Source organism: Botryllus schlosseri, chromosome 7 (assembly GCF_051294905.1).
Source record: "Botryllus schlosseri isolate E-star chromosome 7, Bs_hap1, whole genome shotgun sequence".
NCBI lineage: Eukaryota > Metazoa > Chordata > Ascidiacea > Stolidobranchia > Styelidae > Botryllus > Botryllus schlosseri.
In genome coordinates, this window is record NC_137242.1 from 11,042,935 (window position 1) to 11,059,773 (window position 16,839).

Here is a 16,839-nt window from a genome sequence, read left to right on the forward strand (position 1 = left end):
AAATCATGCACACATCTCCCCAAACCACTTAACAATTTTCAAAATCTAAAGAGTAAAAAGCATATACTTTGGCCCAATAGTTGTTCAAGTAAGTGTAGGTTAAAATCATAGCCGCTCAAGTGAGCACTGAAAGTAGGCAAAGACCTAGTAGCGCACACCGACCACCTCTAGCCTACCACCGACGCACCTGATGTTGTTTAATTTGTTCTTCTTTCAGGCACAGGTTGAAAGCGCCATCCGGAATGTCAAGGTCAATCTTCCACAGGTATTTTGCCTCACAGAGCAACTCCCAGATGGAGGGGTCAAAATTCACGTTCAGCTTTCCGCTTTCGGGATGACGAACCAACAGCGTCGACTTCATTCCGGATTTGATCGCTTCGACGGCTCGCACCCTTGAAAAATCACGGATCAGCCGCAATTCGCAAATTTCCGGTATCAAAAATCGCCTCACCATCCTCTGTGGTAGAGGACTTCGTATTCCAGAAGTACGGCGGACAACTTGTTGTAGGTTTTGATGACCTTTTTGCCCTCCGACGTTTCCAAAATAGTGCCTTGCTCGATAAAGTAAGCCATCGGAGACTTGATTTTGCGATAAAGCTGTCTCGCCCACGTGATTTTGCCTGAATATCAAACAAGCGCAATGTTACAAGATATTGCAAGCAGGAGGAACCTGTAAATGATTTAACCGGGCTTCAAAAGGTTACTCTGGACTGATTTCAAACTAGGCAAAATTTATCAATGATTTTTTCAGTGGGCATTGAACCGCGGCTATCCTGCTAGGCGCTCAGCAATCACGCATAGCATGGAGGAGAAAAAACCGGGGGTGCAGACTAGATGACCTTACTATAAAGGCCGTATCGGATCTCCGTCGTCAAAGCATCTCGATGGTGCAGGCGAAAAAGAATACCATATCTCCCTCTCCACAAGTACAAGACCTATATCACTCGTACTTGTATCAAGAACTCGATTAACGCAATTAGTCATATATGGTAGCTTTTGTAACATGCGATAAATTGGGCATTGACGAGAATGTAATATTTCCAAATTGAGATTTGGCTAATATCTGAAACTTACTCTTCTCATACAAAAAAGACATGAAATCTAAAATAACAGGAATGGGACTATTGTGAACACGACTAGCACCATAAAACCTTGCTCATTGCTCAAGTTTCAAAGCAACATTGTTAAAAGAATGAAACCAATAAATACGATTTTCACACAAAATAAAAGATTTTAATGACTATTTATTGCACAGGAGTGTGTGTGTGTGTAAATCAGTGAGTCAAGTATGTGTATTGTTCTACAGCGAACCCCTGGGACCGGCCCAGCGAATCCCTGTTAAGAACTAATGTCGTATACACATGACATCGCCTCTTTACCTGCGATGGGAGGCAAATTTCTCGCAATGGGCGGATCAGTCTTGAATTTTTGATAAGCCTTCCGCACACTTTCCAAGTCCTTTGCGTATTTCCCGAGAAGGAACATGTACTTGTCGTCGAAATCGAGACTGCAAACATAACGGCAGTTCCAAACAACATCATCACATTCCTAAAACAAAGGAATACCGTACCTCGCTCCGGAGATGGCGCCAAATTTCTTCAACAGATTCAGAAGATATTCAGTGGATAGCGACCGGTTGAACCACAGGTCCATGAAATTCTGGATGGCGAGCTGCAGCCCGTCGATTTGAGTTCTGAAATCCTCGTAGTCGCTCTCGAATTCCGCCTTACGGTGGTCCAGCACGTCGTACTTCTTTTTCTCGGTAGTGGCAACAATGTTTTGATATCTTAAATGGAGAAAACACAGTTAACCTCCAACATATGTTATCTGCAGAGGTAGCCAGTGACAAAGTTCTGCAACCTTTTTGGAGTGATTAGGTATAGGTTTTGTTTACTTGAGTTAGTTATTTGAGTGGTTATGTTTTTAGAAGGCTTACAATTTAACTGTCTGACTGTTTTTCAGACAAAACTACCTGTGTTTTACACTGCCGCATAGTGGCGAGATAGCCTAGTGGTGTGATCCACAGCTGCAACACCAATAGTTTGCGGGTTCCAGTCTGATTGACGCCAACTCCAGAATTCGTTCGGAGTTGTATCTAGGCTCCTCCTCACCATCTGATCCGCACAAGCGGTGTTTTAAAAAAGCTTAGAAGTGGGCCTTGCTACAAGTCAGCAGATACGGGATCAAAATAAAGACAATCGATCTGGTGTAAATGACCATGGTAGTCGACATACACCATGAACAACACAAACAAACACAGTCGAATTTGTGAAGTATAAAGAAGTTTTGGGACATTTTGCACGTCATACATTGTCATTCAAGTCGAAATACAAACAATTTCCACTGAATGAATACTAGTTAGTCGTCTAGTTTACCGGACCACGACCTGACATATCGATCTCGCCTTCCGATACCTGCCACTTTTTGTCACCTGTCCTTTTATATTATCTTTTACTTTTCATTCAGTGTGCATGCCTCCTTTTTACATCGCCTAGGCCAGGTAGGTGTCTGATTTTAAAGACTAGTCCGAGTATTTTCGACACCTTCCTATCTTCCATTGTATCGCAGTCTTGTGGTGTATGGAAATGATGAAATTTTTAGCAATAAATTGAATTGAATGACGACTTGACTTGCCCCTGTATCATTGTAGACATATATATTGTCAAAAATTGCATTTATTCGTAGTGTCATTAGGATTTTTATTAGTCGCCAACACTGCATCTTTTGATTTCATTACTCGGTAAAAACATGCGACCCCTCAGCCGCTCTAACTTTGTGAAACGATTTATTCGAATACTTTCCATGACTTCACTTTCTACTTCCACTTGAAACAGTTCTACGAGTCTCGGTAATCACTACTGGTACTTGTTGTACATGTGTGAATATTTACAGCATTACTTCTACCTATACTTGAGCACAAGGGCTGACTACTTTGACAACCTCTGGTTAATATTCGGTCCCTTGTTTCAATTGCACGACTGCGGCAAGAAATATAAGCCTACTTCATGAACATGGATTCGATCCCTTCGATTTTCACTTCCTTCAGCCCGGCCAGTATCTTCATGGTCGAGATCATGTGAGCCACTTTCTCCAGTCTCTTGCAGAACGTGTCGAACTTCCCGAAGATGTAGTTCTCGCTGAACTCGAACTGACGCTCGCGCGGGTTCTGCTTCAAGATTTCCTTCGTTCTAAAAATACGACGTCGCAAATTCATCATCGAATAATCATAACTGAGAATTGAAAATGCTGCATGCACTCAAACCCTTTTTTCTTAAAACCCAATATCTCAATTCTTCACAATATACCAAATGAATATAGACAAATATAAGAGGTGAGTCCCAGCTAAATGTTCAAGCACGATTACCAGTATACCGACATTGAATGCTAGCAGAGGCGGTCAGTAATAAAGTACTTGTAATTAGCTTTCAATACAACATCCATTGTAGTAAAATATTTATTCAACTCGAAGACTTTTCGGGTGCCTCTTTTCAAGAGTTAACGGCACACTAAAGGGATTTAAACAGAATGAAAAGCAAAACCAAAAAGGCGAAGTATGACGCAACAATCAGAAATTACATACCATGAAGTCCGCAATGTAACGATGGCAACAATTACAAACTTGAAGAGTACGATACTAGTAACATAGCATTTTGAAACCAAACCATAACAAACACGAATTAGAACGCACTAATGGGAAATTTGTAAAATGTAAAATCTTTTTGCCTACATAAAATAGGCTTGGTCAATTGGATGATTGTTGATTCTAGGGCTTTCAAATGAAACAAGGATCTGCCTCGCGCAATGACTGTAAACATTTGGTCATTATAGTTTTGAGCACAAGAAGGGTTCTCACTTAAATGTTGGCCAATTGCCGAAGCGTATGCTCGGTAATCGTCGTAACAGTCGGTTTTGGCGGCTGATTTGCATTGTCGTGCGAACTCCGTACGGTCATTTGCGCAAGTTTTTGAGCGAATCAATTTGGGAATGTGTTGCGTTATCCGTTCAAACAATCTTTGTGATGTACGTCCCACATACCTACTATCACAGTGGCACTTAAATTCGTAGACGACGTTACTTGCATTTAAAGCAGGAAGTACATCCTTTCGGAAGTTTGGCAGAAGTGGTTTGGTTGTATACACCACATGCGCATTTACACTATAATAACAACGGTGCACGGCCGATTTGATCAACTTTTCAAACCGATTCGACACATTGCCTAGCCAAGGTAGATGTAAAAATGCCGGGCATTTTTCCGGTCCATAATTGGGAGGTTGATCCGAACGTTTTAACACTCTTGCGAAGGAGCATTTCAATATATGCTCAGGATAGCCATTTTTTGATAGGATAGAATGGATCTCATCCAATTCACGTGGCAATTTTTCTGGCGAACATTTCATTCATTTGAAAGCCCTAGAATCAACAATCATCCAATTGACCAAGCGTATTTTATGTAGGCAAAAAGATTTTCTGTATAACTTACAAATTTCCCATTAGTACGTTCTAATTCGTGTTTGTTATTGTTTGGTTTCAAAATGCTATGTTACTAGTATCGTACTCTTCAAGTTTTTTATTGTTGCCATCGTTACATTGCGGACTTCATGGTATGTAATTTCTGATTGTTGCGTCATACTTCGCCTTTTTGGTTTTGCTTTTCATTCTGTTTAAATCCCTTTAGTGTGCCGTTAACTCTTGAAAAGAGGCAACCGAAAAGTCTTCGAGTTGAATAAATATTTTACTACAATGGATGTTGTATTGAAAGCTATCTTCAAGTTCTGTACCACAAACCAACTGTTCAAGTGCTTGTAATTTTACAAAGTACTCAAGTCTTGAGGTCTTGACTACCTGCAGTACTTACCCAAGTGATTAGGACTTTAGACAACTTCTAATCCTAACATGCCCTCTAACATACATGTACCTTTATTAATATCTGTAGGCCAAGGTGGGTGTTTGATTGCAAAATTATTCCTAGTAAAATCGACTGCAACCAATCTTTGCATTGTATCGCAATCTTGCTGTGTTTAGACTCCATGAAATTTCCAATAAACTGAAGTGACACATGCACGCACGGTAATTCACCTGTGAAAGCATGTCTGATACTCTTGATTGAGTCTCTGACAATTCGAGATCCTCTCTAACAAAACAGTTCTCTCAATCTCCCACACGCGATCCTTGCCTCCCATGATGTAATGCTTGCATGTCGTGATCATTTGATTTGTCACCTGTAGTCAAAACCATACAAATATTGTCGATATGGAACTGAATGGTCTGGAAATGCCTTACTTTAACGAAAAGCGAGGTCATCCTTTCAGACGTGTTGTAGAATTGTGAGATGCTGTGGATCATACGAATGCTGTTCATCAGACCAGGTAGAACTTCGATCATACCTGAAACACAAGGGATGGAATGCAGACGAAATGCAGACACAACAAAACACCCAGTCAAGATTGAGTTCTAGGCAATACAAGAATCAGGTTATGGTCCACTCTTCAGATGCATGTCTCAATACAAATCCAATCAAAGTGTACATTTAGGCTCAAATACGTCACATCTGGGTGGCTCGGCTCTGAAGACTTTGTCATATCGAGCCTCCTGTCTACCTTGCATGTCACATTTCACTGTTACATTTTTGCAGTGTTATGTTGATATGTAATGTATACAAATAAAGATTCTCACTCTCTCTCTCCCTCTCTCTCACATATGACAAGTGTGGCAGATGCGATTGTTGCTAAAAACCCAAACACTTCAGCCGATGGACAAGCCTGGAGAATATTACACTGGTCAACACATATTTTTAGGCAGACAAAGTAAGAGTGGTTTTGGGGGTTCCGAAGGCCACTGATTCCGAATATGACCTTAGTATTTTCAAATTGGCTCGTGTTGTGGAGATAACCCATGGGGCTATTTTGACCAAAATATCCCATTTTCGCGGTATTGACGATTTTCTTCCTAGCAAGTGAAATATTTAAGGGTATATACAGTAATTTTGGGATTTTTTAGGGGTATAAATATCTTCTGACGAAGAACCAATCTGGCAAAACTAATGTGATATTCGTAATCAGCAACCTCAAAAACCCCAGAAACGGCTCTCAGATGTTCTGCCTGAAAAAAAAATTTCATTTTGTTGACCAGTGTTATTGATCGCCCGATCATCTGAAGTTTAACTCGCTGCATTACTGGTACGGTATGCCAAATTTAGTGAAATCGGAATTATATTGATCTTTTTCACACAAAAAAACACAGCCAAAACGTTACAAGACAGCAAATAGTACAGCCGATCAATATACAGGTCTGGTGAATATTATTGATACCAGTAGTGCAATTAGTATTACTTCAACAGAAGTTTAGCATACGGCATTGCATGTATATCCACTTCAGTGAAATCGTAATTAGTTTGATCATTTCTACTTACAAAATGCAGAAAAACATTTACAAGACAGCCAATAGCACAGCCAATACACAGTTCTGGTGAATATCATTGATAGTGCGATTATTAGTTCAACTTTAGTGAAATCGGAATTACTTTTATCTTTTGCAAATGCAACATGAACACAATATGAACCACTTCGATCACATTAAAATACCAAAACATCACCTTTACCATAATTTCCTACCTTGCGGAGTACATTTCGACAGAGGTCCAAAGTATTTGTCCAATGTGTACAAATACTTGACATTATCTTTCGCTTCATTAGCAGCGTCGGTTATTCTCGAGTCTAGTTCTTTCCAACGCTTCAGAGTTCTTGATTTAGCGGCATGAAGAATGCCAACAACCGTGCGAACCTTCATAGAGCCGATAACAGTTAGAATGTTTTTATCGTTCAAGTTATGGGATGAGATCGTAGAAATAGAAATCTCACCCTATTGGTTTTGATCTCATCCAGCAAGGAGCTGAATTTGGCCATGCGATGTTTCCAGTGATCCAATTCCGCAGCGGGCCCGATGTCGTCCGCTTCTTTCCTCATTTGCTCACTTTCTGCCAAAACCTTAACGAAAAAATTTCCAAATAACAAAATGCCATTTAAAGATTATAGCATTAACAAACATGAACACCAGAATGGAACACCCAGTTTTCCATCTTTTTTATTTCCTTTTCTCATTTTAAAATTGCTGATATTTTCTACTGAATAGGTAGTTAGTTGGTCATCAATGCGTGGACACAAATTCGCAGGTTTGCAGTCCTATTTGCTCTAATGAACTTTGCAAAGACAAATTTGTGAGACCAGGGGTTTCCAACCCTTTAAATTTTGCGAATTCAATGCCCCTTATTTTTTACCCTTTACAAAAATCAAGTGATGATATTTGAATTGAAACACTTGTTTATACAGTAACTGTATAATTTAATACGATAACATGATATAATGACAACAAAGGATCAACATGATAGTACAGTAATTACCCATTACATATTCAGTTAATTGTTGAGCTTGTTTTTTTTTCTGATATTTCCTTAATTACTGGTTTGGTCATAATGAATACCCAATACACGGTGCTGCTTTGTCTTCAGAATTAATGGCAGCTTCCAGCTTAAATTTCAATTTATTTCATTTTTCATAGTGAAGTAGACATAGACATGATTATATTTTAATTTACTCATGCCCCACTGAAAACTGCTTATAGCCCCCTAGGGAGACATGGACCACAGGTTGGGAACCCAATGATAATATCTTAAAAATTCATTGTGTTGAACAAGAAATATTCATGTTTCGAGTTTCATCGAGTTCTACATGGAAACTTGATGAGTTATTAAGTCAATCCTCACACCAACATAATTTCCAAATTAAAAAAAAAAAAAGATTGAAGAGGCTTTCTGCTAAAAAAGCTGCCCAACTGTATAGCTACTAACACCAGAAACAATTGTAGGTTTTTCGTGAAAAATAATGGATACATACAGCTTAATCCTGTTTCAAAACATTTTCTGGGGCGTGAAAAACTTTGAAAAAGTCAGACCGCGTGCAACAATAATATTACAATATAGCAAAATACGATACTGATAATACAAGAGTGGGATGATTTCAGACTAAAAATAGATAGCTTGGTCCCAAAAAGGTTCACCTTATGGCACGCAATATGTCCCTATTCTTGTTCCAGGTCTTAGTATGCTTATTACATAATGTGATTGGCGCCTAATTAGCTCTCATTATAACCCAACAAAGTTTCATTATAGTACTACATGTAGTATGAACAAGTTAAAATATCCGGCACTCACTTGTTCAATCTCCTTGGACCACCCTGTTAGCACACCTTCCAGCTTTTCAATCAAGTCAGCGTTGCTGTTTGCGAGTTGAATGTAGTCAGCCGGGCGGTACTGGTCGAGGTTGTAGCCGATATCAATCTCTCCAAGCTCAAATCTTCCAGACATGTTGTCACGTGCCGACGATAGAGTAGCGATAAATTTTTCAATCGACTCAAAGAAGTCATCGGTCTACATTGAAAGTATTGCATTATTATCCAATATTCTTACATAAAAAAATCGATATACCGGTACCTCTTGTGTCTTGGTTCCTTCTGTTCCAGAGACTGTCAACTGCCCCCAATTTTCCTGCGCCTCCAAAGCGGGAATCATAATCTTTCCCAGGAGATTTTCGATACCCTTCAATAAGTTGCCGTCGCTCGCGTCGAGAATGCCGAAATTCACTTCATTCGCGATATTCGCAGTGGTGATTGCCTTCTCAATTGTACGCACGAAGAAGTAGCATACGCCAACCAGAGCTGCCGTGAATGCAAAACCGCGGTTGCGTTTTCTAGTTCAGTTTTCGAAATGACAGTTAGAAGTTATACTTACGTTCAGCATCTCCCGTTGTTAAAAACAATTTTTCTTTAGGTTGTGCGCCTGGGAACACACTCATTGCGTCAGCGCGTGAAAGAACTGCTTCGCGGGTCAATGTGTCCTACGCAACAGAGAAATAACATTACATTGAAATTTAGATACAATTTCATTCCATCTACATTTGATGGCACAAGTTGAATAGCCCTGACTTATATGTACCTGGAAGTAAAACATCAGTTTCTTGGATCCGTTTGCAGCAAAGAAATTGTCTATCAAGTCGAAACGTTCGTCGGCGATGATTTGATCCTCCACTGAAGCTGCTTCTACGCCCATTGCGTGAGACACCTGTCATATGACATGGCGCGGCGTAAAACATATTCTATCCAGCGACCTACGGAAGACGAGATAACAAAGCGGCCTAGCTAGAAGTGTTGTGGCGCTAATTTAGTGTCGATACGGATGATTAGTTTTCCTCATCAACGGATTATCGCGAGCCATAAAAATCGTCTTCGTTTGTCCCCTCCTCGTTATCGGAAATTCATTAGACTTACATGATAATTAATTTAATGCGAAACTTACAAAATAAAGAGAGACCGTATCAATAATTACACTGTAAGAGTATGTTGCTATTTCGTGACCTTCCGTATAGCACATGGGTTGTCTCTACTTAAAGACATTGGGATAGCTCGTACGTACAAGACCAAACTAAAATTTAAATTCACTTCGGAAGCCGCACACGATTCGAAATTGTAATTTTTCACGGGTCGCCTTTTTCCTGCGCGGGTCGCATTTGTTTCTTGGGGTTCAGATTGTATAGTACAGGACTATTCGACGTCGGTCATTTGGGCCGCCTGGACAAGGACATATCAATATCGAAGGTTTCAGCCACATGTGGCAATCATTTTTTCCAAGGTTTCATCGCCGCCGATCTTTGTGGCAACGCAATTTGCAGACTCGCATGTTGGCCGTCATACCCCTGAACTAAAGAATCCCGCTGGCCCCAAGCGATATTGCCGTTATATCAAAATTGGGAGTAGAATCGAACTCATTATGCGTATTTGTTAATATTTGAACTTTATTTTTGAGAGGAGTATCTACCTATGTTAAATCAGGACCGAAACAGCACTTCGTCACTCCTCCCTCCGAAAACGTTGATCTTGAGCCCCCCAGGTCTACCGTGTCGAGTTGGAAAAATGACCTTCTTTAGTTTTAGTTGAGACAATAGTGAATATTGTTACTAGTGAAAATTTTAAAATTACCCGCTACGTCGTCCGATTTTATAAGTATTGTTGTCCTCTTTTCTAGATCTCAAAATATGGTATCCCTAGATATTAGAGCGGCGCATGGACCGGAGCCGGATTGGATATCAGGCCTGATTTTCTAATTTTTGGCCGGAGCCAGTTCGGAGCTGGATCAGTACTTTTTACCAGATGTGGTCAGTAACGAAGTACTTCTACTTTTCCAAGTACTTGAAGTACATTTAGCCTACTCGGACTACTTATTAAGTAGTTATGAGTTTAGACTACTTCTACTTCTACTTGACAGTTTGCAGTTTTTTAGGCAACAATAGGCGCAGAATAGCTACTTACGTACTTGTGAACCGCCACTCCTACTTTTACTTGAGCATAAATTCCGGCGTTACTTCTAATTCTACTTGAGTAGCGACGGTGACTACATTGACCACATCTGCTTTTTACTAAGAATAGGCCACCCTCGAATCAATAGTTAAAGTGAAACGTTCATGAAAATAAACCACATGCTAAGTGCACGTATGCATAATCACTTCAGATAAGGGTTGGACTTGATATTTGAGTTTTTAATTTTTGTTTGCATTGTTTCAATCAATATTCAATACCATCCTGTGAGTAGATAATTATTATCGGAGTTTGTCGGACCGAATCACGGTTATTTGTAGAATCCGGCCTAGGAATCGGACCAGAGCTTTAAAAAACAGGATCGGAGTCGGGTCAGATTATTTGTCGCACTATAACTAGATATAGGTCCACACAAAAAAATCAACAAATTCGTCACCTTGGCAATGATCCACTTATGCCGTGCATCGAGTCCGGCCCTCCTCTCTTCTCTAACAGCCTTTGCCTGCCTCGCCATCTCTTTCATTGTCTCTCCGGTAAGAACCGCATTCTTCTTTCCGGCTTGCTGAAAAAAAAACGCGAAAAAAGATTTGATTGTCTGCTAATCATTAATGCAAAGAGTGAAATGGTTGCCGTAGTTTGAGTGAAAGAGAATGTCAACAATATTTTGTTACTATGCCTCCACAATGTATATAGATGTGTCTAGGAATGATTCATCTTAAAGTCCACGAAGGCCTACTTCAATGAAAATAATCATGAATTCCAGATGATGAACGCTGCAATCGTTGCTTTATACATTTGGATCGAAGTTTGTCAATGGTCATATGAGTTGGTTCTTATTCCCGTATGAGAGTCAATCCGTTCAACGACTATATTGGGATAGAAATAATAAAATGTCAGAATCCCCGACAAGTACCGTGCGCGTCAACGAATCACTTTTAAGTAATGAAAACATAGAGCAATCGATGATTGAATGGAATGACATTGGCGGTATTCGAAATATAAATGCCCTTGAAAATGTTATTGTTACGTCGGAGTTGCGAGAACCATTGTGATATAGCCGTTACATTGGCCTTCCTAAACGCGCTTCCAGCAGTTCAATGTATTCCCTATTGTACATTGCATTTTATGAAACAAAATCGGATTAAAGACTATAGTGGTATGTGATGTTGTAAGACCAAGTAACAAGGGGATGAATCTATTTTTGGAATGTTATCAGCTATTCACATTACGCATCGGACATAGCCTGTCTATAATGCTGATTTAGTCATGTTTGTTAGTGATACTTGAGTAATATCCCCAATATTCGTAACGAATCACAATGTTGCAGTTCCATTAAAAATTATGGCGACATCACGTCACGTAAATTCTATGCAATTTGCGCGTTTTCGAAATGAAACAACTTGGTTATGAGTGTTTAATAAACATATTTCTACGCTGTATTTACTCGACGCTGGTGGTGTACAATAAACGTTGTTTGTAAAGTCGATGTTTATTTAACCTCCCCGATCTTTCACGCCGCATGAAGAGTTCATTGATTTTCTGTATGGGATTAGAGAGCACAATATTCGGTGATTTGTAGCCTGATTTCGCGTCGCGTTATTGCCCTGATTATAATTACTATAAGACACAGCCAATGTTCCCTCTAAGCTGCGCACGTGCGCAAATGCGCAGTGCTTTCACGGACTCTGCGCACAGAAATTCTAAGTTGCGCACAAAAAATCAGAAGTGATGACCTTTTTTTTAGTCGTTACGCACTGTTTTCCTAGAGTCTGCGCAGGGAGTTGGCGAGTGTGCGCAGACTCGTCAAAAATTAGAGGGAACATTGGACACAGCTCTCGGTCTATCTTGCCATGTGTGGATCACTTACCGAATTGACAGGCGATTGCGCCTGCGATTTGCTATTGTCTTCGACCATTCTGTCGAAAGTATCTCATCGCGTAGTTATCGGTTAACTGTTACTGGTAACGTAAGGTACACATATTTTCAGATGCGACACACACCATGTAATTCAGGCAAGTTTTAATTATGTTACCAATATACAACAATATATGACTGGCGGATGATTACCGCTGCTTAATTATCGGCAAATAGTCTATATCTACTTTCTGAATCCCCATCATCTGTCAGTGTGATATTCTCGATTGAAGGTTGAACAATGAACAATGTTGATATATCCCTCACATATGAATTGACGTTCGCGTCTATGTTATAACAAGGTATTTATATGGTACCCTGCACCCTGCAATACAACTTTCCTGGCAATCGTTACGCTTACTGATTATCAAAAAGCCACAGCAATCAATTATGTTTGTGGATACTCGTCGAGCAGGTGAAGTAGGCTATTCGTAACAGCGTTTAAAAACTCGCCAATACCAATCCTTCTGTGCGTAGAATTAAATACTTTGAGATCAGTCAAACGGTCATTATATGCTAACTGGAAATCGTCTAATCTCTGTGGTGCCCCACACATGGTATTATAACTTTCCTTCTGCATCTTAACACGGCATGTTGCGTAGTTAATATACATCTCTTGTTTACATATGGAAGTAGAAGTTGCGGAAATATAATGTCCAAAGTATAATAGCGGAGCTACGTGACTCAGGTAGAGAAGGCAATAAAAGAGTCGGTTACATTATTACGAAACATACTTCCTGAGGTCAAAATCAAGGCACCTGGTTTAGGATCGCTAAAAGAATTCAACTACTGACGAATGACGGCGGATATCAATTTGTCACCATTGGTGATATCACAATGGCGCACGAAGTTCATACATTGAGGATAGTGACAAGTTGGCAAGTTAAATGATTGGAGAACTGAAGTTATTAACTGTAAATGTGATAGAGACGGAAAATGTTACACCCTTCGAAACTAGCAATCTACAGCAGACTAGACTCCGATATAATCGATGATGCCGATGTGTTGCTCCTGTTAATTGATATACCCGTAATTCGATGATAAACTGATAACGAGACCTCTCATAAACCTTCGGCTTTCTGGAGACTGAAATATGTCGACTGTCCGTGCGACAGATAAACCTATACACTCCGGGGTGGTGAAACAGTGTAAATTTGACAACCGCCATGTTGTATGATGCACTTGTCTTCAAGTAGTCAGTGTTCCACATACATTATGATGGAGTGATTTCTGATCATTTGTCGTGTACGAGTTTCCAAACCATTACCTTCACACAGTCATTGAAATATATTTTGAAATTATGACCTCGTCATGATTAGTATATTTGCATGAGTATAGTACGGTACATGAATTTGCGTGTACACGGGGAGCATGATCCTGATAGAAACTGTGCTTTGAGCGTAAAACATATTGGTCCAGGAGTGCTTTTGAAGTAACTTCTCAAATGTTAATCATCAATACTATAAAATAATCGCAGATTTGTCAATATTCCGAGCATGTGGATTTTACCGAATCGTGTATTTTGCATAGCAAATGAACTAACAACTCACGGGTGCAGCGGCTGCCTGAGGCTGCTGAGACGCAGCTCTGCGAGGAGCACCGGGAGCTGTATTCCCTTGAACACGACGCCTTTTACCTCCCAGAGTCCCTCCGGTGGTGGAGATGCCACGCAGAATTGCCGTTTCCTCTGCAAAGCATAGCGAATATTAAATTCGCAAAACGCATGTAAGCCACGGGTACCAAGATCCGGCTGACGACTATGATATAGTGATCAATGAGCCTGTGAGCATTTCATAGCAGGGGTAAATCTTAAATATCACAGTACTGCGTAATTGGGTTGTTCAAACCCCGGAAACGCACCCGGAAACAAGATTACCGAATAGAGATTTGTACTTGTTGTTTTAGTATTCACTGTACTTCGACTAAATTGGTCGTAGTGTTCAAAATTCACCAGAACGACATTCGTTAATATGATTCCTGATCTGCCAAGCTTTAGCTCGGCCCGATTTTTTTGGAAGAGAGATAAATTTTGCCCTCATAGAGAACCACCTAGCTATATCATATTCGCTAAATCAGCTGCTTAGGTTACCTTCCAAATGGTCAAGTCAACAGACCTTTAGACGCAAGTTCTTCGTAATCTGTGCGCACTGCGCACCTATGTTACCCCGCAATTTAAATCAGATCCTGGACGATACTCGAGGACAACGACAACGAGAAAAGCCTGACCGTGACCAGATAATCATAGGTCAGGCGTCAATAATTATCTCCACCTTGTCTGGTTAGCATTATGACAGAAACGACGAACGTATTTGTGATACCGATGGGTGCGTTAGTTTAAACCCGAGGTTAATTTGAAGAGTATATAGGCTATACGCCAGAGCTCGCTAATCCTAATAATTAGCTCACCCACCTCCGATAAAGAACCACTACAATAAATGGATTTATTCACAATTTGTGAAATCCCTTATAAGGACTTTAATTGTAATTTGCAATATGACGCTGGAAAATCCATGATAAGATTATAATATAATAATATTATTCATCGACGAAGTGGAAAATCGTTTTGGCGATTCTAAAATTGCTACCGGATTAGGGTCGTAATTCAAGATGCTTTTGGCATTTCACTACGATGCTATGGTGTTTTGTAATATAATTCCAGTTCGGTCACAAGTAGTAGTGAAACATCTGCCAATAAAATTTGAAGCATCATATATCTTATCTAAACGATAGGCACAGATGACCGGTATGCTGTTGGACGCAGCTCCGACGAAAGTAAATGAACCACACGACATTATCAAGTGCGTTCTACTATATCCAATCTACTTCACGGCAGCGTTAATGACGGTATTGAAACGTCGCACAGTCGGTTAAGGATGACAACGGCGTTTTCAAACGGGTGGCTTAATTGTTTTGTCAGCACAAAGGATCTTTTTGGATTCACAGACTTATCGGATATGCTTTCGCCGGTAGCTATAGAGACAATTATTGTGCCAGCAGCCATACACTGATCGAACACACAGCGCGAATTAAGAAAACAATAGAGAGCGCAGGTAATGCGACACTTCGATGTGAGAAAGGCCATCGCGTCGCAACCCCCGTTTCTGTTGGAGAATTGAATAGGCTCTCGGAGGGCCTTGTATTCCACGAATTCGTAGCAAGCCATCAATATACATTACTTGGACGAACTCCAATTTAGACTACGAAAATGCACAGGCGATTCAAAATCCATGATTGCTAATTTTGATGGTTGTTGCGATTAATGATAAAACAGAACACTTCACATCGGTTCACAGCCTCAGCAATTCGCTTTGCAATCTATCAAAATCCCATTCAACTTCGTGTTATGGAAGTTCGACTGCACTTGATATTTCGTTACATATTTTATTAGTTTTCGAATCATTCTCTTCAAAAAGTTAGGGTTGAGCTTAAGCAATGAGCATTGAGCATACATGGGTATTATTTATGCATACCTTTCGTCGGAGGCGGTGAGCTGTCTCCGGTATCCGGTTTCGGCGACGGAGGATTTCCGGCCTCTTTTTCTGCTGTAGCTTCTGATTCCTCCATTAGGGAACTTCTGCCCAAAATACAGTAATAATGTTGCGCTGATTGCCTTATTATGCTGACAGCTAGTAGGATTACTGAAGTGGAATAGATCGTTAAATAGCACACATTCGAGGTGTGTACTTTGTACGTTTGTGTATATAGACAAGTTGATTACTTGCCTTCCTCTACTAATAGCTCTAACGCAGACAAATTACTTACCAGCTATTGCTATTGCTTGAAATGGGTGCTTTATGGTTCAGTATAGCAACCAGTAAACCTGCGAAATCAAATAGTGCTTGCAACAATGAAACATTGTTTTAGGCGGAACGACTCTGAATTCAAAGTAGTAAAACTCTCCGTCATCATCTTGCGGTTATTCCAATATTCAATGGAACAGCAGAAATTCATTTCCGAACATGGTGATAACTAGGGCTAATTTTATATGACCTTAAAAATCAATAATATGGCTTTATTTTTTGAAAAACATGACTGTATATGACTTTATGTGAAAACCGTGTATTTTTACGTGCGAACAACGTGACTCACAGAACTAAAGAGTTAAACACACGCAACATAACAGTAATAGGCTACACATCCATTTTTATTTTCAACCACTGTTGTAGTACAGTTTCATGTAGCGTGGAATGCTAGAGTCTTTGAAGTTGGACGTAAAATTACTGTAGTAAGGAAAATGAGCGCTCCACAAACGCTGCTGTTTGTTGACACTTCTGCAGTTTTGCATAAAGCGCTGGTGAAATGTCTTGTCTTTGTTGCTCCATAATTTGTTTCACGTCGTTTTTGTCCAATCGCTTCTTCATGTAATTTTTGAGCTCGAACGGATCTTTTCTGAAATCAAGGGCATTTAGATCAGCATATGCCTCTTTGATTCCATTTTGAGTATTAAGTTTGAAATCTTGTTGTAGTGGAGGTATATTTCTGTTAACTGACTAGTCAACTTTGGATCGTTGACTGAATTTTTGACGCTCTTTACAATAACTCCTTCACTTTCTCATGCATTGA

General features: G+C 40.0%; 1 protein-coding gene across 1 annotated transcript in view; it reads right to left on the bottom strand.

Moving 5' to 3' along the window:
* The window catches only part of LOC145443022 (dynein axonemal heavy chain 5-like), a 74,339-nt gene extending 58,152 nt beyond the window's left edge, over positions 1-16,187 (bottom strand). The window contains exons 1-17 of the mRNA XM_080321005.1: positions 16,039-16,187; positions 15,747-15,850; positions 13,827-13,963; positions 10,799-10,924; positions 8,987-9,112; positions 8,783-8,888; positions 8,486-8,709; positions 8,207-8,422; positions 6,858-6,983; positions 6,612-6,780; positions 5,281-5,384; positions 5,077-5,219; positions 3,003-3,188; positions 1,571-1,786; positions 1,380-1,507; positions 452-620; positions 188-392 (exon numbers count right to left, since the gene is read on the bottom strand). Of these exons, the coding sequence (XP_080177131.1) occupies positions 188-392; positions 452-620; positions 1,380-1,507; positions 1,571-1,786; positions 3,003-3,188; positions 5,077-5,219; positions 5,281-5,384; positions 6,612-6,780; positions 6,858-6,983; positions 8,207-8,422; positions 8,486-8,709; positions 8,783-8,888; positions 8,987-9,112; positions 10,799-10,924; positions 13,827-13,963; positions 15,747-15,840 (2,475 nt within the window). The 5' untranslated portion in view covers positions 15,841-15,850; positions 16,039-16,187. The remainder of the gene's footprint in view (positions 1-187; positions 393-451; positions 621-1,379; positions 1,508-1,570; positions 1,787-3,002; positions 3,189-5,076; positions 5,220-5,280; positions 5,385-6,611; positions 6,781-6,857; positions 6,984-8,206; positions 8,423-8,485; positions 8,710-8,782; positions 8,889-8,986; positions 9,113-10,798; positions 10,925-13,826; positions 13,964-15,746; positions 15,851-16,038) is intronic.
* Positions 16,188-16,839: the final 652 nt, after the last annotated feature.